Source organism: Gorilla gorilla, chromosome 20 (assembly GCF_029281585.2).
Source record: "Gorilla gorilla gorilla isolate KB3781 chromosome 20, NHGRI_mGorGor1-v2.1_pri, whole genome shotgun sequence".
NCBI classification, from domain to species: domain Eukaryota; kingdom Metazoa; phylum Chordata; class Mammalia; order Primates; family Hominidae; genus Gorilla; species Gorilla gorilla.
Window position 1 is genome coordinate 61,642,015 of NC_073244.2, and position 23,288 is coordinate 61,665,302.

A 23,288-nucleotide genomic window follows, 5' to 3' on the forward strand; every position below is an offset into this window, starting at 1 on the left:
GTAGAGACGGGGTTTCACCATGTTGGCCAGGATGGTCTCCATCTCTTGACCTCGAGATCAGCCCGCCTCGGCCTCCCAAAGTGTTGGGATTACAGGCGTGAGCCACTGCGCCCAGCCGGAAACAATGTTTATTTGGGAATAGAGCACTGCAATTGGGAATAGACATGCCGTATTAAACTATGTGTATATTCAGGGAGATAAAGGAAGCCAGAAATGGGGAGGATTGCATATTGTTTTAACAGAATTTTCCTTGGCTACAAAGATCAGTAACAAGGGTGACATTAGTCTGAGGTTGGACCAGCAGTTGCTGGGCAGCATTCCTTGCAGAAATATATATTTTTTTAAGGTTGTGAAGACCTTTATGCAAGGTTGTGGGTTTTGTAGAGTCTTTTTCATCTTCAGGCATGCAAGGATAAGAGCCCTCTCTTCATGGCCTTCCTGGCTCTATTTGTCAGGGTTATCCATTTTGTTCTGACAACTTTCAGATTTCCCCTTGTGATCAAGAAGTTTTCTCTGAAAGCACTCTCCTGCCTCAGCCTCCCGAGTAGCTGGGACTACAGGTGCCCACCACCACACCCAGCTAATTGTTTTTGTGTTTTTAGTAGAGACGGGGTTTCACTGTGTTGGCCAGGCTGGTCTCGAACCCCTGACTTGTGATCTGCCCACCTCGGCCTCCCAAAGTGCTGGGATTACAGGGATGAGCCACCGCACCAGGCCTGCATTTCTTTTTTCAAAGAATTACTGTGGCATTTTTTCCAATGTCATTGTGTTCTGTGGTTCTTATCTAGTCTTCACATTTATTTACATAATGAACTTTCAATGATGGATTTCAACAGAATTTTTGTCACTAAGTGGTTGCCTAGAAGTATATATCCTAAGATTGAACATATTGAAATATGAGCTAACTTTTCTCATTCAATTATTGATTACTTACTTAGTTTATTTATTATTTGGGGGATGGGATCTTGCAATGCTGCCCAGACCGGACTCAAACTCCTGGGCTCAAACTCCTACCTCAGCCTCCCAAGTAGGTGGGATTACAGGCATGTACTACTTCACCTGGCTCAATTATTTATTATTTATAACTCATTATACATATATTCAGATAACTTAATCTCTGCATTAAATTCTTCCACTTTGTTGATAGTCATTTCTGTGTTTGCTATGTGGCTACATATGTATGCTATGTGTTTCCTCTATGCTTGAGATAGGATGATGGGGATTCTTCAATGGCTGTGTGAGTTGTTATTCTAGGGCACTTAAGTCAAGAATATGAATTGCTTTGGTCAATTTTTTATATCTTTACTGATACTCTGTTATTCTGTTAATTGCTGAAAGACTATTGATCAGATTTCCCACAAGAGTGGAGGATTATTCTATATCTGCTTATCATTCTACCCATGTATACTATATACATATTGAAAGTGTGAATATGTATACACAAAATTAAAATTGTTATTCTTATTGAAGTGATCTACTTTATAGTTAGTAATGCTGTTTAGGTAAAATATATTTTGTCTAATGTTATTGGAGGTGCACCTGCTCCCCATTGATTACATTTTTACACAGACAGTCATCTTGCATTCTTTTATTGGAATCTTAATATAACTTCTTTGGGTTTATCCCCTGTAAGATGGAGGGAAATGCTCTTGAAGTCTAATTTGTCTGACATTCATATTGCTGCTCCAGATTCTTTTTAATAACCATGTATATGGTATATCACTGCCACTGTCATATGAGGGGTGGGGAAGTGGCCCCACTTGGAAACATTTTTGCAGATGAGTATTTAAAATGATAAATGTTGGCCAGGCACGGTGGCTCACACCTGTAATTACAGCACTTTGGGAGGCTGAGGCAGGCGGATCACGTGAGGCCAGGAGTTCGAGACCAGCCTGGCCAAATTGGTGAAACCCGTCTCTACAAAAATACAAAAATTAGCCAGGCATGGTGATGCATACCTGTAATCCCAGTCACTGCAGCTCCCTGCACCTGTACTCTCACACACCACATTCTCTTAACCAGTCCTATTCTTTTTAGCTCCTATCATGTGTACATATACGTTTTCCTGTACCACAAACATTCTGTGTAATCTCTTGTGCTATTATGTTTTATCTGTTTAGATCATGGATGTATGTCCAACCCATTAAATAGTACCAAGAATAAGGAACATGTGCAAAATATATTTGTGGAATGAATACAAGAAGTGCCATAGAGCAGTGCAGTTTAACAGAAATATAATCCAAGCCCCAAATGTATATTAAATTTTCTAGCAACTGCATTTAAAAAAGCAAAAACAAGCAGATACAGTTAGTTTAAAAATACCTATGTAGTTGTATATGTATACACATGTGTGTGTGTGTGTGTATATATATATATACTGATAAGGCCAGTGCAGTGGCTCACACCTACAATCCTAGCACTTTTGGAGGCTGACGCAGGCGGTTCACTTGAGGTCAGAAGTTCTAGACCAGCCTGGCCAACGTGGGGAAACTCTGTCTCTACTAAAAAATACAAAAAAATTAGCCAGGCATGGTGGTGCACACCTATAATCCTAGCTACTCGGAAGGCTGAAGTGGGAGGATTGCTTGAATCCAGGAGGTGGGGGTCGCAGTGAGCTGAGATTACACCACTGCATACTCCAGCCTGGGTGGCAGAGCAAGACTCTGTCTCAAAAAAAAAAAAATTTATATATATATATATATATATATATATATTCTTACATATGTTTTACTTACATATTTGTGTATATGTATTTTATTTAAATATGCATATATATGTAAACATAACAAAACATATACATACGTTTTACCCAAAATGTCATAATTTAAACTTGTCAGCAATGTGAAAATTATTAAGATAATATTTATATACTGTTATTTATATTGACTTCAAAACCTGAATGCTTTTTAAATTTATGATACACCTCAATTCAAACTAGCCCTAATTCAATTGCTCAATAACTGCATGACTTTTTCTCCACAAAAGTCATCATGGAGACTTCCCAGCTGCAGAAGAAAGTATGGGGTTTGAGATCAGCCATTGAATGCTCCCTGAGAGCTGATCATTCTTGCCTTAGAGAGGAAGAGGTAAATTAGGAAATAATTTTATTATCTTTCATTAGCACGAAAGGGCACATGGTTGGGTAGCATGATGAAATAATTCCAGTGATCATCTCTAGTCTTGGTTTTTTCTCAGATTTATAAAAGAAATAAAGGGTGATGAAGTTGTTTGAGCAATAAAAGCACACAAAGCAACCAAGCAGCAGGAGGATGGTATGGGTAGCTCTGTGTTCAGGAGATGGCTGGGAAGAGAGGCTGGGGCTGTGCAGACGCTGGGCTCTCCGCCGGTGTCTGCAGAGGAGACTGGCCATGTTGATGCTGGTCCAGACCATGAGGAACACGAACAGGATATGGCGAATCACCATGACATTTATAAATGATCCTTGGGGGAGTTTTATCTGTTTAGATCACGGATGTATGCCAAATCCATTAAATAGTACCAAGAATAAGGAACATGTGCAAAATATATTTGTGGAATGAATAAAATAAGTCCCATAGAGCAGTGCAACTTAACAGAAATATAATCCAAGCCCCAAATGTATATTAAATTATTGTATGTATGGCCTAGTTTGACAATAGTCTTGCGAATATCCAGGACCAGAAATGGTGAAATTGGTATTGGCCTCTACGGTTTCAGTGATGTGAACATAGATTAGCATGTTGGTGATCCAGAGGAAAATGAAAGAGGGAACAAACCTCAAGGCTGATACGCGGATCACACAATAGTTTACCAAACTGCCCAATATCATAACCAGAGACATTCACACTACAAACCAGGAGAAAAAGTTGGTGTTTTCACACTGTATAACTTTCTGCAAGATGCTGAAACAAGACTCTATATCATAATGAGACTTTCATCTCACTTAATTCGACCTTTTCTACTTAGCAGAATAATGGTGTAACTTAAATTTTATGATCAATTCCTTCTGCTTATAACTTAACAGAACCCAACCTACAAAATTCTTTAGTATCCATTGGTTAAGCAAGAAATTGTCTGTGCTGTTGCTAATACGACATGCTATACCTGAATAAATTCCTCTGCGAAAAGTTTAGGTTCCTATACACAAAATAAGAAAGCAGGCCACGTGGTTACCCCAGGTCTCACCTAACTCCCTGCTGTCTCGAATAACTGTTTGAGTTCTTCAATTAGTTGTCTTTAAACCTAGGTTTATGGCTCAAAACCATATGCAAACTGAAAATCTCATATTGCTCTTAATTTGTATTTCCCCTTACTTTGTATTTCTCCTTTTTAAACTTTGTATGTGTTACTTGTTAAATTTTTTCAGAGGTGCAGCTCCTAACAAAATAATACTGAATCAGCACTTTAAAGGGATAGCAAAAGACTGTAGAACAGACAAAATTGAACTTACTAATGGACTCCAGGGAGACTTAGCCTGAGAGCCACACCCTTCAAATCTCTGTTGTTGCTCAAATGTGCTTTTGACATCGATTCCTAGTCACCAGTCACTCCCCACAACATGGGATGAGACCAGCAAACTGGGAGAGGTCCATGCTGGCATCAGGGGACATCAGATCTTAATTACAGAATGATTGATCAATAATGCTTTTAGAGAAAGTTCTTGATCACAAGGAGAAATCTGAAAGTTGTCAGAACAAAATGGAGCCACTAATGTTAAGATGACCCTGACAAATAAAGCCAGGAAAGCCATGAAGAGGGGGATCTTATCCTTGTATGCCTGAAAATGAAAAAGACTCTACAAAACCCACAACCTTGCATAAAGGTCATGCAACCTTAAACAAAAAATATTTCTGCAAGGAATGCTGCCCAGCAACTGCCTGTCCAACCTCAGACTAATGTCACCTTTGTGCCTGATCCTGTGGCCAAGGAAAATCCTGTCAAAACAATATGCAATCCTCCCCATTTCTGTCTTCCTTTATCTTCCTGAATATATACATAGTTTAATATGGCATATCTATTCCCAATTGCAATGCTCTATTCCTAAATAAACACTGTTTCCTTTAGGAAGCTTTCATGTGTTTGTTATTTAGGTTAACACTTGTAATAATTAAAGGATTACAGTTACAATGTAAAATTATTAGTATTAACAACACAAACATTGGTATAAAAATTATTATTACAGAAATTAAAACAACTTGAGTATGGAGAGATTATTAAGACTGTCCCAGCCAAGTCATTGAAGTCATAAATTTAAGCTATGACTAACAGGATGCAAAGCTTCTTGAGGGTTTTGTTTTGTTTTCAACAAGCGGAGGGCCCCATTTCCCTTTCCGACAGCCTCATAGGAACTTCTCCCTTTCTTCCCAAGTGACCAAGAGGAACAGAACACAGAGCAGCCTGGCAGTGTCCAAGCAAGAAGCCTCCGCTCCTCCTTCCTGCACCCTGGGGCTCCTGAAACTCACCCGGTAAGCGCTGCAGAAACGCAGCAGGTGGTGACTTTAGGGGAGGACAGGACAAATGGGAGAATCCCCTTAAGCTTCGGTTTCTCTAGTTCTCAACTTCTTTTGAAATAATGTTCACAGAGAAGGAGGGCTTTCTCAGATTTGAGGGAAACAAGCTCTCAGGACTTCCGGTCGCCATGATGGCTGTGGGCGGTAAACACGGTTAGCGCAAGCCTCTGGGACATCTTCAATGTTGAGTAGGAAAAAACACGACTACACTTACTTCTGCAGAGTTTATAATATCCTTGCCCATTATTTACAATAAAATATGTAAAACATAGGTAATAATATATTTTAAATAAAATTGAAGCAATGTATGAAATTTCTCTGAAATTCATCCAGCCACTCTCGGCTATTGCCACTATCCAGAAACGTCTTAATCCCCCTGCATGATTTATGTATTTGGTTTGTATTTTAAATATTATTTTCTGTAATATTTAAAACTTGTATTTGCTTGGTATCGTGCTGTGCAGTCTCATGCAATTTGATTTTTAATCAATATTACTTTTTTTTTTTTTTTTGAGACGGAGTCTCGTTCTGTCATCCAGGCTGGAGTCCAGTGGTGTGATCTGGGCTCACTGCAACCTCCACCTCTCGGGTTCAAGCGATTCTTCTGCCTCAGCCTCCCGAGTAGCTGGGGTGACAGGCGCCCACCACCACGCACGACTAATTTTTGTATTTTTAGTAGAGACGGAGTTTCACTATGTTGGCAGTCTGGCTTCGAACTCCTGATCTCAGGTGATCCGCCCGCCTCGGCCTCCCAAAGTGTTGGGATTACAGGCGTGAGCCACCGTGCCCGGCCCAATAGTACATTTTAAATATTTATCCATGTTTACATGTGGTTTTAATAATTTATGTTAACTGCGCTACAGTATTAATGCAATGATGATATTATAATCAACGTATCCATTCTTTGATGATGGACATTCAGTTTGTTACCCTGTTTTCTGGTAGCAAACCATAATACAATGGACTTTTTATATGCATTTTCTTGTCCACACATAATTTCAAGGGTAGGTGTGTCTTGAAGTCTAGATACAGCCAGTTTATTCTCCAAAGCGGCTGTGTTTTCAGTCATCTCCACTACTGGTTTACGAGTTTCCATTGCTACAGATTCATATTCACACTTGATTTTGTCAGCTTTTCTTATTTCCATCAGTATTGTGGGTGAGAATGATATCTGATAGTGGTTGTCGTGCACATTCCCCTGATTACTAGTGAATTTTAACATCTTTTCAGGACATTTGTGTTTTATCCTTTTGATTCCTTATTTATATTATTAATTCATTTCTCTGTTGTTTGTTTCTTCAATATGTCAAGGAATAATGAATTTTATTCCAATTTTTGGAAGTTTAGGAATTTTTTTTAAATGACAGGGCTTCGCTATGTGGCACAGACTGGTCTCAGCCATTTGGACCCAAGTGATCCTCCCACCTCGGCCTCCGGGTGGCTGGGGCTACAGGCAATACGTGCAGGCAAGGCTATAACTTCATGCATGACTGGGATTTTTATTACATGTTTTTTAAAATTTCCAATGTCACATAAAATACTATACAAGAATTTTAGTATTTGAACTTTAAAGAATGTAATTTTGCATTTTTTTCTTGTGAAGATGAATACAGATTTTCGTGGGAGTAAAAAAGACAATTTAAGGTGAAGAGTATTTGGTTTTCATGAAATAATTTGATTTCTAAAATAAAAGTAAACCGTCAAAACTTTTTAAATGCAATATGAAAATGTTTTCAGTTGAAATAGTCATAGTAAAATTTGATGAGTGGTAACTGAATTTTAATTGAAATTTCAATTGAGAATACATGTGATACAATGTGTATCACAAATGGTAAAAATCGTGTATTTTAACGTTAAAATTTAAAATTCAGTGTAATTTTAATTTTGCTTGTGTGACATCAAAACAAATGGAAGCATTGTGTGTGTGTGTATATATATATACAATAACATAGTGTCATGAAAGTATAATATATATATATAAAATTTTCCGTGTGAAAATTATAGGTGGAGGTTTTTAAACCATTTGTTTACTTTATAAAGGGTAATAGATTCACATAGTCTGCTCCCCAAACACAGTTGAATATGTACTGTGGTGTTACTGTATATATATATATATCCAGAGTTTCTTTATGCATATACAAATTTTTACTCTTTACTTGAAGAGTAGAAAGTTTACACACTGTTGTTTACTATGCCTTTCTTCATTAACAATAGATCTTAGTGATAATTCAGTATCAGTTTTTAGTGATCTTTGACATTCTTTTAAAATTGCATATTATTTCATCATCAGATGTATCATGATGTCTTTATTCATTCCCCTATTGAAAAACATTTCAGTTGTTTCAAATTTTAGTTTATTTTATTTTACTTTTAATTTTTGAGATGGAGTCTTGCTGTGTCACCCAGGCTGGAGTGCAGTGGCACCATTTTGTCTCACTGCAACCTATGACTTCTTAGTTCAAGCGATTCTCCTGCCTCACCCTCCCGAGTAGCTGAAATTACAGGCCCATGCCACCACACCCAGGTAATTTTTGTATTTTTCGTAGAGACGGGGTTTCACCTTGTTGGCCAGGCTGGTCTCGAACTCCCGACCTCAAATGATCTACCCGGCTTGGCCTCTCAAGGTGTGGTGATTACAGGCTTGAGCCATAGCGCCTGGCCTCAATTGTATTTATAAAGAGTGCCACAGTGAGTAAACATGTGAACATGAGTTCATACATAGGTAAGTATATTTGTATAGGAGTATATCAATTCCTCAAAACTGATTTACCGTTCCAAATGAGATGTCATTTATGCGTTCAATAGATGTCCATAAAGTTGCCATCCATATAATGAATAGCAAGTGACACTCCATCAGCAATATCAGAATGTCAGATTTCCCACAGCCTTGTCAGTAGATGAGTTTTCAGACTTTCGCATGATTTCCAAATTCATGGAGAAAAAATATTCAAGAGTAGCTTTAATCTTCATTCAGCATGGTGTTTTTTCATTCAGCACATGCTTGGGAACCATTTATTTTTCCATTTCTGTGAATTTCATGTTCATATCCTTTGTCCACCTATTTCTAGAGCAATGTTTTTTTTTTATTATTGATTTCCTATTTCATGTATCAGAATAGCTCTTTTACTCTGCTCTGCTCTATTTGTCTATCTGTTTGTCAGTCTATCTATCGAGAAGTAAATACAGGCATGTGTAGGCACAGTTCGGTATACATGCATGGATTCCCCAGGTCTTTCCACTGAGAGAGATTAGGACAAAGATATCTTAGTAGCTGTAAACACACATAGTTTCCAGATCTTGGTTTCTAAATACTGTTTTTGAATACAAGGGAGCCAAGGATCTGTGGAGAAGTGGTTACTTCCAGGGCTGGGGCAGGAATATACAGGATAACATTGGAACAAATTGTGACTCCAGAACATGAAGAAATATTCCAAAAAGGACAGGGCATGTTGACTGAACACAGAAGACAAACATGCATGACCTCAGCCTAATCGTGAGAAAACATCAAAGAAATCCAAATTGATAAACATTCTGTAAAATAGTTGACCATGCTCCGCAAAGATGTCACAATCACAAAAGACAAGGGAAGAATAAGAAACGGTCACAGACTGGAGGAATCTAAGGAGAGATAACAAGTAAGTGCAATGTGAGATCCTCGATTAGATCTTGGAGAACAAAGAGGACATTCAGACAAATGTTGATAAAATTCAAATAAGGTCTGCACATTAAGTAATGGTATGATATGCTAACATCAATTTCCTGGTTGGATAATTGTATTATATATACTATTATATATGTAATTATTATATTACAATTACATATACAATTGTATATTATGTATAATATATTAAATGTAGATATGCAATTATTTATATATAATACAATAAATGTATATATAATACAATATACAATACAATAAATTATATATAGTTATTTTATATATAACAATTATTTTATATATAATACAATTATATATAGCTAACATTCGGATAAGCTGGTTGAGGATTTATGTGAATCTTTGCTATTTTTCAATGTTTAAAATTATTTCAAAATAAAAGCATTATATGGGTCATGTAGTTTTTTTGTATAGTTTAATTCTAGGCACCATAGTTCCTATTTTAATGAGTGTATTTTCTTCTTTCATGGAATTGGGATAGTCTGTTATATTAAGAAGCTATTCACTTTTGTATATTAAGATTCTTCTGGCCGGTGCGGTGGCTGACACCTGTAATCCCAGCACTTTGGGAGGCTGAGGTGGGCGGATCACCTGAGGTCAGAAGTTTGAGACCAGCCTATCCAACATGGTGAAACCCCATCTCTACTAAAAATACAAAAAAAATTAGCCAGGCATGGTGGTGCATGTCTGTAATCGCAGCTACTTGGGAGGCTAAGGCAGGAGAATCACTTGAACCCAGGAAGCAGAGGTTGCAGTGAGCCGAGATTGTGCCACTTCTCTACAACCTGAGCGACAGAGGGAGGCCCCGTCTCAAAGGAAAAAAAAGATTCTTTCTCTAACTTACTGGTTTATCTTACTTTTGTAGCTTATTTCAGGTGATTCATTATGTTTCTCTATAGAGGAAAATAACGTGTAGTGAGTTATAGTTTAATCTCCTTCCTTTCAATCACTGTATTTGGAATTTGTCCAATATTTTGGAATAAGCTTCCGATATTTTAACTTAAATAGGGAAGGTCTTGGTATTTTCCTGACTTCAGCTGGAATGATTTCATAGTGTCCACGTGAAGCACAAGGTTATCCTTTGGCCTGAGAGAGACATACTACGCCGAGAATGTGTGTAATCCTTTTTACTTACAAATTGTGGGTGGAGTTTTTTTCCCCCCAAGAGTGATTGTTAACTTGGGTCCATCATTTTCCTTTGATTGTTCTTTATCTAAAACAAAACAAAACAAAAAACAACAACTTCCTGGTCTTCTCACCTGTTTTCTTGTAGTGCCTTTAAGCAATGCTCTGGTAATATCTTTTTCTTAATTATTATGGAATGCATGGGACTGTTCCATGCCTGATTATATGCAGAATGTTCTTTCTACAAGTGAGTTTTTGTAGTATTTCTGTACTCTGTCACACTAGGGCATTTCTCTGTTTTCAAGGATCTCCCATCCACACCGCCTCTACTACATTTATCTCCTGCTCAGCCTCCACTGTACCTGCCCAGACCTCACAGCTCTTGTATTCAAACTCTATCGATAAATCACCAAGTATGAGGCTTTACTCACATGAAATTACTCCTCTGGCACTTCCTGACTTCTTTATGTTTTCTCACTCTGCACTTCCTCCCTGTTCCTCCGCCATGCTTCACCCTGACTTAATACAGTTTTGTCAGCTGGTGAGAAACATTTGGATCTGTGAATTAAATCTGTCTTCTCATTATTCTGAAAATGGAGTTTTCGTGGACTTTTCCATTCACCTTATTGCTTTCATTGATACTCAGTAATAGACAAGATAAACTGTTATTTCTCATTGCCTTGTTCGTTTCAGAAGTACCAGGTAGAATTTTACAATTCTTGCCTTGATACATATTCCCAGTAATTGTTGAGTGATTTAATTGTATGTTGTCTTGATATTACTTTGGTCATATATTACATTATTTCTCATTTTTGAATATCTGGATTTACATAAATTCTGTGTAATTCAGGTTTGTATTTATCCAAGTTCTCAGAAACTACAGCTGCTGTAATTGATCATAACTCTCCTAATACAGGTGTAACTAAAGTGAGAGATGCTTTTTGACTCATGAAAAAAAGGACTGTAGACCAAGTCTCAATAACTTCTACTTAATCCTATAGAAAGTTAGCCAAGATAATGTACACCTTCTTTAAGATTCTTATAAGGAAAAGATTCCATTTTGTTTCTTGAAATGAGGTATTGCTTTGTTGCCCAGACTGGAATGCAGTGGCGCCATCATAGCTCACTGTGACCTTAAACTTCTGGGCTCAAGGGATCCCCTCACTTCAGCCTCCCGAGTAGCTGGGACTACAGGTGCAAACCACTGTGCCTGGCTTCATGAGAAAAAATTAAATATATAATGGTACTAGGTAAAATAATACTAAATAAGAAGTAATTTGAATGCATACTATATTAACTCTGGAATAACGATACTTAAGTAAAAGTGTTCGTTATAACAAAGGAAAAGCTTGTAGTTCAGAGGATAGCTAAATTAAATTTTTCGCAAGCTGTGAGAAGCGTAATAATTAAACGTGAATAAATTAAATATGCAGATTTTAATATTTTTGTTGAAAATTGGATAGAAATATTTGTTTAGTTGGAACCTGTGAGTGATTATTATGCATATAAATAGACATTCAGTTAGTGCAGATAAATTCATTGGTGGTAAAATAAAACATTTGTATAGAGTTTTGGAATTCAAATCTTTAGATTATTTCTCTGGGCCAGGGGCAATGGCTCACGTCTGTAATCCCAGCACTTTGGGAGGCTGAGGCGGGAGGATCACCAGGTCAGGAGATCGAGACCATCCTGGCTAACACGGTGAAACCCCGTCTCTACTAAAAATACAAAAAAATTAGCCAGGCGTGATGGCTCACGCATGTAGTCCCAGCTACTCAGGAGGCTGAGGCAGGAAAATCGCTTGAACCTGGGAGGTGGAGCAGCCTGGTGACTAATTACAAACTAGTGATTTGTATTTCACTAATTATCTTTTCTGTTATCCAGAGTCTCTGAAATGCTATTAATAATATGTATTTTTACTATTATATAAAAGTTAATCTTCAAAAATCACAATAACTTATCACTTTACATGTACTAGAATGGCCATTTTTAAAAGGCCCGTAATAACAATTATAGGTGAGGATATGGAGAAGCTGGCCCCCTCCTACACTGCTGGTGGGAATGGAGATTGGCGCTTTGGTATATGTGCTGCCGAAGCGAGCATGGAAATTGGCGCTTTGGAAAACAGTCTGGCAGTTCCTTGAAGGGTAAACATAGAGTTACCATATGACCCAGCAACTCCACTCCTAAGTATGTACCCAAGAGAAGGAAATAATCTGTCCACATGGAAATTCGTACCTGAATATTCACCGTATCATTTTTCATAACAGCCCCAAAGTGGAACTCACCCAAATGTCTATCGTCTGCTGAATGGACAGAGAATATGTGATGTCTCCATATGGTGGAATATTATTCAGCCATGAAAGCAAAGGAGGTGCTGTTATGCTGTATAATATGGATGGACCTTGAAAACATACGGGAAGTGAAAGAATCCATCACAAAGGACAATATATTGTTTGATGCCTGTCTTAGTCACTTTGGGCTTCTTTAACAAAAGTATCATAGACTATGTGGCTTAAACAACAGAATTTATTTCTCACAGTTGTGGAGGCTGGGAAGTCCACGATCAAGGCACTGGTACATTCAGTGCCTGGAGAGGACCTGCTTCCTTGTTCATAGACGGCTGACTTCTTGCTGCGCCCTCCCATGGTAGAAAGTGGGAGCGAGGTCTCTGGGGTCTCTTCTAAGGGCGTTGAGACCATTCATGAGGATTCCACCCTCATGACCTCATCACCTCCCGAAGGTCCCATCTCCTCCTATCATCATATTTGGAGTTAGGATTTCAACACATGAACTTGAGGGTGGACACATACATTCGGTCCATAACAACTCCTATTAAATCAAATGTCCAGAATGAGTCAACCTATGGAGACAGAAGGTGGATGCGTGGGTGCCTGTGGCTGGGTGTGCGTGCCTGTGGGGAATGGGGAGTGCCGCTTAATGAGTTTCTTTTTGAGGTGATGACGCTGTCCTAAAACTGAGTGTGGTGGTGGTTCTACAACTTCATTACTATATATACAACATTGAATTGTAGACTTATGTGGGTGAATTGTGTGGTTTGTGAACTATATATCCATAAAGCTATTATTTTAAAAATCTAATCTTTAAAAAATGTCATAGCAGAGCTGGTGAAGGTGATGGATTAGACAGCGGTTCCTAAACCCAAGTATTTTAAAGAAATCAAGGTGACAATTTAGGCAAGAAAAACGATTAGAGTTGTACGAGAGAAGAATGGAAGGCAAGGAAAATAATCACACTTTTGCCTCTGTCAGGTTGGAATCTTTAGAAGTTCCTATTCTGCATGACTTAACTTGCAGACCCAGGGCTACATCAAAAATAAAAGAATTTGAAAAATCCGGCAGGGCACAGTGGCTCACGCCTGCAGTCCGGCACTTTGGGAGGCCGCAATGGGCCGATCACCTGAGGTTGGGAGTTCAAGACCAGCCTGACCAACATGGAGAAACCCTGTCTATACTAAAAATAGAAAAATTAGCCAGGTATGGTGGTGCATGCCTGTAATCCCAGCTACTCAGGAGGCTGAGGCAGGAGAATCGCTTGAACCCGGGAGGTGGAGGTTGCTGTGAGTCAAGATCTCACTATTGCACTCCAGCCGGGGTGACAGAGCTAGACTCCATCTAAAAAAAAAGGAAGTTTCTAGTTTCTATTTTACAGCTCTCCTGTTTCGGCCTCTGTCCCAAGTACCTACCACTACTAGGAGCAATTCCACTGATGCATCTCTTGTGAATGAGCAATAAGCGCTTTTGTCAACCTTTGAGAGACACAGAAGCTAAGATTTATCTGATGGTTCTTCCCAAGTACCTAAATACAACCTCCTTTTATTTTTTCAGAGTAAAAAAGATACAGTAAAGACATAAATACCACATTTGACAAATGGAAAAGAAGGAGTGTCCAGAAAAGAGTAGCAGCAGTGAGGAAGAGCTGCTGAGACGGTGAGTGACTTTGCGCTCCGTGAGGGCTCCTGATGGCTGATTCTTCTGCGTTTCATTATCGTTCATGAGATACAGAGGACCATGAATGTTTTCTGGAAGAAAGGTTCTGCTCACATTTTATTCATTCACCCATCTCTGCATGAATGAAGGGAAAACTCCCATGGGCACCCAGGTGTACTTTTTTTTTTTTTTTTGACACAGAGTCTTGTTTTGTTGCCCAGGCCAGAGTGCGCTGGTACCATCTCAGCTCACTGCAACCTCTGCCTCCTGGGTTCAAGCGATTCTCCTGCCTCAGCCTCCCGAGTAGCTGGGATTACAAGCATGCACCACCACGCCTGGCTACTTTTTGTATTTTTAGTAGAGACGGGGTTTCATCATGTTGACCAGGCTGGTCTGGACCTCCTGACCTCAGGTGATCCACCCACCTCGGCCTCCCAAAGTGCTGGGATTACAGGAGTGAGCCACTGCGCCTGGCCCAGGTGTACTTTTTAGACCTTCTCTCTCCTTCCTTGATTCTGACCATGGCAACTTCATACCTCAGCAAAAGCGAGTCTAGGGCTGTTCTTCCAGCTCTTTCCTTGATGCATGGGCCTATGGCCTTGACCATGCTCTTGACAATCCCATAGCATGGCGCCCAGATCAGAGCAGAACCAAGCAGCCTGACTCACTAAGCCCTCCTGCTGTGTGTTTCAGTGGCTCCTCATCAGCACCAGGCTTATGTCTCATTTGTAGAAAATGAATGCACTGTTTTACATTGTCTTGGAACTCAAAACAAATTAATCTGACCAAATATTTCATGTATGCAATTCAGACACTGCTGCAGAATGAATGTTTGTGTTCTTCCAATATTAATATGTTGAAATCCTAACTTCCAATGTGATGTTATTAGGAGATGGGGCCTTTGAGAGGTGTCAGGTGATAAAGGTAGAGCCCTCATGAATGGAATTAGTTCCCTCATGAAGGAACCCTGGAGAGCTCCTTTCTCTTTCCCCATGCTTGGACAGAACAAGAAGTCTGCCCTCTATGAATCAGGAGCAGACACTGATCTACCAGCACCTTGATCCTGGGCTTTCCAGCATCCAGAGCTGTGACAAATACATTTATATTGTTCACAAGCTTCTCAGTCCATAGGTTTTAAAAATAGCAACCTTGGCCAGGCATGGTGGCTCACGCCTGTAATCCCAGCACTTTGGGAGGCAGAGGCGGGCAGATCACCTGATGTCAGGAGTTCGAGACCAGCCTGGCCAACATGGTGAAACCCCATCTCTACTACAAATATAAAAATTAGCTGGGCATGGTGGCGGGCACTTGTAATCCCAGCTAGTCGGGAGGCTGAGGCACGAGAATCGCTTGAACCTGGGAGGTGGAGGTTGCAGTGAGCCAAGATCGCTCCATTGCACTCCAGCCTGGGCGACAACAGTGAAACTCTGTCTCAAAAAAAAAAAAAAAGTCTGAAATGACTGAGACAGATGATCTGGCGTGCATGAAAGACCACGGACTAGGATGAATTGTTTGCTTTGGGAACCCAGTGTTTCCAACTCTTGCGCTAAGTAATTTTAGCCTTCTATGATTAATCACCACAAGGATTTGTGACGAGAGTACTGTATCCTTATTTTACAAATTAGAAAGCTGATACTCAGAGAGGTTAAGCAACAACTTTGACAGGTCTGTCACTGCTGAGTGATGTCTGTGAAAGGCAGTGAATGCAGATTACTCTAGTGTCCATCATCCCTGACATGCTCACACTAAATAAAGAGATCCTACCTTCAAATAAGCTCAGTCCATTCAGTGTTGTGCAAACAACTTCATCTGGTTAACGTTCCCTCCTGTTTAGGACCAACGAAGGATAGAAGAGTGGGGCCCTTCTTATGCTCCTATAGTTTACAAAAACACAGTATCCTTTCAGAAGCCAGTAGCGAGCATCGCCAAGTTTGACAGACTGTGATGAACATCAGGAATTGAGAATCAAAGGAGGCATGCCTCCTGAGATAAGATCATTGTCTACTAAGTGGTAACAGCGATGCAGTTAGTTCAATAAAAATGTGGAGGAATGGCATTTTATTCTAGCATGGGCATCGAAGAAGGTGTCTCTAAGAGTGGGCATCTCTGAGGCATCTCTGAGGATGGCACCTCTAAGGATAGTATCTCTAAGGATGGCATGTCTATGGATGGGCATGTCTAAGGATGGATATCTCTAAGGATGGCATCTCTGTGGATGGGCGTGTCTAAGGATGGATATCTCTAAGGATCGGGCTACTTTCGCTACATCACAGTGAGGAGATTGTCCCACCATCGAGCTCCTCTGACATGCTCACATTCCAATTCCATTTGTGTTTTCCCAGGGACAGTGGATCCAGTAGGAACATAGATGCATCCAAACTCATTAGACTACAAGGACCACGGAAACTGTTGGTTGACGATAGCATACGGGAACTGCAATACACAAAAACTGGAATTTTTCTTCAGGCTGAGGCCTGTGTGACAAATGATACGTAAGGGACATCTATTTGTTGGGAAAAAATTAAAGATTTGGAATTTTGCTCCACTGGTTTATGTACATTCATAAGAAGCAAAGACATGTAGGTTATTTGCATAAAAATTAGTATATATGTTACTTTTCTTCTTTGTTATCTTAAGTTTTTATTTCAAAAGAGTTTGTATCTCATAAGAAGTAGGGAAAAAAGGTCTGAGCCCAGTGGCTCACACCTGTAATCTCAGCACACTGGGAGGCGAGGGCAGGTGGATCGCCTGAGGTCAAAAGTTTGAGACCAGCCTGGCCTACATGGCGAAACCCCATCTCTACTAAAAATACAAAAATTAGCCGGGCATAGTGGCCCACACCTGTAATCCCAGCTACTCAGGAGGCTGAGGCAGGAGAATTGCTCAAACCTGGGAGGCGGAGGTTGCAGTGAGCCGAGATCGTGCAACTGCACTCCAGCCTGGGAGACAGAGTGAGGCTTCGTCTCAAAAAAAATAATAACAATATTAATGATAAAGTAGTTGGGAGAAAAGGGCAGAGTTCCCATGTAGCCTTCACCAAGTTTCCCCTCACAATAATACTTTTTTTCTTTTTTTTTTTGAGACGAAGTCTTGCTCTGTTGCCCAGGCTGGAGTGCAGTGGCACGATCTTGGCTCACTACAACCTCTGCTTCTGGGGTTCAAGCGATTCTTTTGCCTCAGCCTCCCAAGTAGCTGGAATTACAGGTGCCCACCACCACACCTGGCTAATTTTTGTATTTTTAGTAGATACGGGGTTTCACCATGTTGGTCAGGCTGGTCTCAAACTCCTGACCTCAAGTGATCCTCCTGCCTCAGCCTCCCAAAGTGCTGGGATTACAGGCGTGAGTCACTGCACCCAGCCGATAATACTTCCTGTAACAATAGCGATATGATTTGGATGTTTGTCCCTTCCAAATCTCATGCTGAAATGTGATTCCCAGTGTTGGAGGTGGGGCCTGGAGGGAGGTGAATGGATCAAGGGGGCATATCCCTCATGAATGGTTTAGCACCATTCCCTTGGTGATAAGTGGCTTCTTACTCTGAGTTCACGCAAGATCTGGTTCTTTAAAAGTGTGTGGCACCTCCCCCCTCACTCTCTTGCTCCTGCTGACATCATATGACAGGCCTGTTCCACTTCACCTTCCACCATGAGTTAAACGTCCCTGAGGCCTCCCAGAAACCAAGCAGAAGCTGGTCCCATGATGTACATCCTGCAGCACCATGAGCCAATTAAACCTCTTTTCTTTGTAAATTGCCTGGTCTCAGATAGTCCTCTATAGCAATGCAAGAATGACCCAATACAGGCCAGGCGCGGTGTCTCACTCCTGTAATCCCAGCACTTTGGGAGGCTGAGGGGGGCGGACCACCTGATGTCGGGAGTTTGAAACCAGCCTGACCAACATGGAGGAACCCCCATCTCTACTAAAAATACAGAATTAGCCGGGCTTGGTGGCGCATGCCTGTAATCCCAGCTACTCAGGAGGCTTGAGGCAGGATAATTGCTTGAACTCGGGAGGCAGAGGTTGCAGTGAGCCAAGATCATGCCACTGCACTCCAGCCTGGGCAACAGAGCCAGACTCTGTCTCAATTTAAAAAATAAAAATAAAAATAGAAATGAAACCAATGGCAGATACCCCAAGGCAGGACCCTCTGGTCAACTGGACTACAGCAGAGGTTCTAAAGTCAATGCTGTCCAATAGAGTTCTCACCCAGGATGGAAATGTTCCCTGTCTGTGGTGTCCAGTGTGAAAGCCACTGGCTTCACATGGCTTTTTCTTTTTTTAACATACATACTTTAATTAGAATTGCTGAAAAAATATTCAGGATTTTTGCTCTTGTTGTTGATGTTTTTAACAGGCTTAATTTTCCAGCTGAAACCCGATTTTACATTGCAAGCAAATGTTCTTTTTTTTTTTTTTAGACAAAAGTTGTCTTTAGTAATAATTCCTGTTATTTTCTTTCTTTTTTTTTTGCTTTCCTTTTTTATCAATGATTTTTTTCTACAATTTGGTTTTGAACTTACTTCAAAATCTCTCAACAGTTGCTTTCACAGATATTCAGCTGATGGAAGTGTTCACTGTTGTAACCTTTTGTGGAGAGTGATTTGGGAATGTCTATCAAACAGTAATGCTCAGGCTGGGTGTGGTGGCTCATGACTGTAATCCCAGTGCTTTGGGATGCCAAGGTGGAAGGATTTCTTGGGGCCGGGAATTCAAGACCAGCCTGAGACCTCATCTCTATTCCCTGGAGTCCTCTTCAAAGCAGATTTTGTTGCCAGACGTCCTATGCCTATGTCCATTACCCAGAAAAATTCTTTTAGTTTCATATGGCTGGGGAGGCCTCACCATCATGGCAGAAGTCAAAGGAGGAGCAAAGGCATGTCTTACATGGTGGCAGGCAAGAGCCACGTGTGGCTTTTGAGCACTTGAAATATGGCTACTTCAAAGGAGGAACTGGTTTTCACATTTAACAATTTAAAACTAAAATGTAAATAGGCAGGTGTGGCTAGTGGCTGTCATATTGGCCATTGAATATCTTGGCATAAAGGACACTCCATCACTCCTAACCTCGATCTTGATTCCTGCCAGCCATAGGAGGACAGCGCCAAGCCTTCAAAAATGAAGAAGAAGAGAAAAGGATCTAGCATAGGACTCTCATGTTCCATATCTGAATAAGGATCCTTGATGGGAAAAGAAAGTGTGTACAATATCCATAATTTTCTTTTTCTGTGAGCATTTTTGTGCTTTGTGCAACCCCTCTCACCATTTGCAGGCAGAAGGGAGAAGAGGAGATAACTGTTCCATGGGTTCTTATAACACATGCCCAATCTCACTAATGCCCTGCAATCCCAATCATCTTAGGGTCCTATTCTCTCGGGCACCAATTATGGATGAAGGGAGACTACAAATTAGGAATCTCATCCTTTCCCTAAAATTCTTAGCAAGGTTATATAGGTCAACATACTTGTTGACCTATTATGAAACCAAAGTTTGTGGCAAATGCTAGATGTTGAGAACTGACTGACGTCTGCTTTCTAGGATGGAAAGAGCAGCATATAGTGGGAAACAGAGAGCCAGTTAAATTTAACATAATGAGATGTAAGAAAGAGTCATGGGAGTCTGAGAGGTGAGAAGGAGTCGTAGGGGCCTGAGGAATGACTTCCCTAAGATAAAATATGGGGTCTATGGCTATTAACATAAAATCTTCCTGCACAGCCTATGCTATCATCAGGCACCTACCTTATATTCATAGTAAAAATTCTGTTCTTGTTTTCCAGGGTATACAGGGAGCTACCCCGTGTTTCTGAGATCCGTTGTGACATCTCACATTTTTTCCAAGAAGATGATGAGACAGAGGCAGAGCCATTATTGTTCCGTGCTGTTCCTGAGTGTCAACTATCTGGGAGGGACATTCCCAGGTAAGAAAAGCTATTCCGTTGGAAAACTATTGGACGCTGTGTCTCAGTATCACAGAAGAACATGAGAATCAGAGGAATTTGGGTGTTTTTCATCGAACTTGGGAGAATGAATGAGCTTATGAAATACTAGCAATGAATCCAGAAATTTTTGAAACAAACCTTAAGCGATGAGGTTTTCTTCCATGGAGGTGTCTAGAGAACCTATACACAAAAAGGCAATGAGCAATGCAATCGAAGACCAGTGGGTTATTGGTTAAGCTGTTACTCAATGCATAAAACCAACCTAATTCTCTAGGAAACTGGCTGATGATGAGGCTGAAGGCCACAGTGGGGTCCTGAGGTTTAACACTGGGGAGGGGAGAATGCATCTATTTGTAGGGTATGCCAATTTCCAAGGGTTGAATATCCCCATCATGGCAGATTTCAAACTACCAACGTGAAGCCCCTGATGAGGGAGTTGAAAGAACACATGCAGAAGTCTGTCATCCTACTTTCACCACACAGATACAAGAGACATAAATAACCTCAAGGGCATAGACTGCTGAAAAGTGTAGAAAAATGACTGGAAATTGGTATGTTTTAATATGTATTACTTTTGTTTTTAATATGATTTATTTAAATGTTAGCTTGTATCATTTAATTTAGACTAATGGTTGTGTTGAACAACTTGGTTGCAAAAGCCCTGAAAATGGAACTGTCAGCTCTCATGATCTGGGATGCGCTGTCTGCAGTTCAGCGCTGGGTTCCTCCCACTTTCTAAACCCCTCCTCAGCAGGCAGACTCCAGCATGCACATGCACCAGCAGAGAGAATATAAAATGGCATGTTTACTCTTGCTGCTTTGCCTGTAGCTACCCGAATCCATAGCAAAATGTGTAGCCACAGACAGCAACCAGTCTTAGGATGTCAGCCCAGGGGTCTCTCCATGCTTGGCTTGCCCACAGAATCCTTCTGAGAAAAGCGCTGTAAAGCCTTTCTCTTCATCCCGCTTCTCTAGGTACCTGTTCTTTTTAAACCTAATCCACGTGTCGGTTTCTCTGCTGGTCTCTTTCACGTTGAAATAGACAGACATCTCAAGGAATGGATCAAAGGCAGAGAATTTGATGGAGTTGGTTGCCTTCCTCCAGAAGGTATCACCTGTGTTAGGGCAGATTTCTCTCCAGAGGCATGACGAACCATTGGCTCACGCTGTATGTCATAGAACCCATATTGGCTAATATTGGAATCACCTGTGAGGCTTTGAAAGCGCCGATGCTTTGGTGCCACCTCCAGACTTCTGATTCAATTGATGTGGGCTGTGACCTGGTATTGGGTGGTTTTTAAAGCTTCCCAGGTGTGGTCAAGTTTGGAATTACCTTGGAATATAAATGCATGCATTTTACGCATTGGTGAATTACTGCTTCAGTCTTTGATTCCAACATCGTATGATACCAATCGGAGCAATCAATTTAAGTCAGAGAATCTGGCTGTGTCCACATTGAACGTGGGCATAGTACAAAGAGAAGAGGGAGAGATGTCAAGACACATTTGGCTCAAGGGAGTGTGTTATCTCTATTATTTATAAATGTGGATAAAAATATCTTCATTCAAAATGTCTTCTATTTCTTGATACTCTAGATCCGCCCAGTCTAAGAGAACTTTCTGTGATGACGGGAGTGTTCCGTTCTCTGCTACACAGTGTTATAGCCGTGAGTGACATGTAGGTGTTGAGCCCTTGAAATAGGGATAGTGCAACTGAGAAACTAAAGTTTACCTAAGTTTAATTCATACAAATTTAAATAGCATATCCGGGTAGCGGCTACTCTACGGGACAGTGCAGCTCTAGTTTTCAATAACATCGTCTTCATCTTCATCAACTGATTCTTGATGTTTTTCATCTTTTTGTAACATGGGGATCCCAACCTCCAGCGTATCAGAAGAGCAGGAATCTTCAGAGGGACAAGATTCAGGTAATGGGCTAATAGGGAGAGGAGTGAAGGGCGTGTGGATTGATGGAAATGTTCTGTGGTTTTATGTGGAGAAGACAATTTAGAGTCTTTTGTGCAGATCAGGAGTGCTTTCCCTTACCTTGGCCACAGTGCACTGTGCAGTTTAAATGGGGACATGTAAGCCTGTCACTGCTGGGGCATGGAAATGCTCAGGGGAGTCAGTGGGTGGTCCTGGTGGCTGGGGACAGCAGCAGGGCCTAGGAAGGATGCACGCTCTTTCGCCTCTGCAGCTTTGGAGTTCGATACTTTTCTGACCTGGACTTTCTTCACCAGCAGAAAGTGTCTTCTGCTATTTCGGACCAGTAGAAATGTAGGTGCATTGGTTCCAGTCCTCAGCAAATGGTGCCTCCCACCAAAGCTGTCCAGCCTGGCTTCCCAGAAAGCCCTGTGGAATTTGGGGTATACGTTTAGTCATGACAATGAACATTCTTGTGCCTTTCTTTGTCTGGATTCAAAGAAGCGAAACTGCATATTCTGGTCACTCTCAGCTCTCATTCGATATCTGTATCCCAACAGCACCTGTGCAATTCAGCCTCCAGGAGTCCTTCAGGCCATGCCTCTTCCAACCCTTTACCTCTTACATGTCTAGTATTTTCTTTTCAGGAGACATTTGCTCAGAAGAGAATCAAATAGTTTCCTCTTATGCTTCTAAAGTCTGTTTTGAGATCGAACAAGATTATAAAAATCGTCAGTTTCTGGGGCCTGAAGGAAATGTGGATGTTGAGTTGATTGATAAGAGCACAAACACATACAGGTAAGAATGGAAGATGCTAATGATTTGAAAACCACTCTGATGTAAAGGAAGTGTGTAGGCCAGGCGTGGTGGCTCAAGCCTGTAATCTCGGCACTTTGGGAGGTGGAGGAGGGCGGATCACAAGGTCAGGAGTTCGAGACCAGCCTGGCCAACATGACGAAACCCTGTCTCTACTAAAAATACAAAAATTAGCCAGGCGTGGTGGCACCCGCCTGTAGTCCCAGCTAATCAGGAGGCTGAGAAAGGAGAATCTCTTGAACCCAGGAGGCAGAGGTTGCAGTGAGATGAGATCTCGCCACTGCACTGCAGCCTAGGAGACAGAGCGAGACTTTGTCTCAAAATAAATAAATAAATAAAAATATAAATACAAAAGGAAGCGTATCGGCTCCA

The 23,288-nt window shown here is 40.8% G+C and overlaps 1 protein-coding gene across 10 annotated transcripts in view; it reads left to right on the forward strand.

Annotated features, from left to right (window-relative positions):
• The window catches only part of LOC129523562 (caspase recruitment domain-containing protein 8), a 53,014-nt gene that overhangs the window by 730 nt on the left and 28,996 nt on the right, over positions 1 to 23,288 (forward strand). For 3 of the 10 annotated variants that reach the window (XM_055370131.2, XM_055370133.2, XM_055370139.2), the window contains exons 2-7: positions 5,348 to 5,444; positions 14,139 to 14,240; positions 16,583 to 16,732; positions 20,017 to 20,157; positions 22,065 to 22,105; positions 22,748 to 22,898. In XM_055370131.2, coding sequence (XP_055226106.1) covers positions 14,182 to 14,240; positions 16,583 to 16,732; positions 20,017 to 20,157; positions 22,065 to 22,105; positions 22,748 to 22,898 — 542 coding nt within the window. In that variant the 5' untranslated portion in view covers positions 5,348 to 5,444; positions 14,139 to 14,181. Of the gene's footprint in view, positions 1 to 5,347; positions 5,445 to 12,075; positions 12,665 to 14,138; positions 14,241 to 16,582; positions 16,733 to 20,016; positions 22,899 to 23,288 lie in introns of those variants that run through there. The other 7 variants (XM_055370136.2, XM_055370137.2, XM_063701563.1 and 4 more) reach the window with 6 other exon arrangements.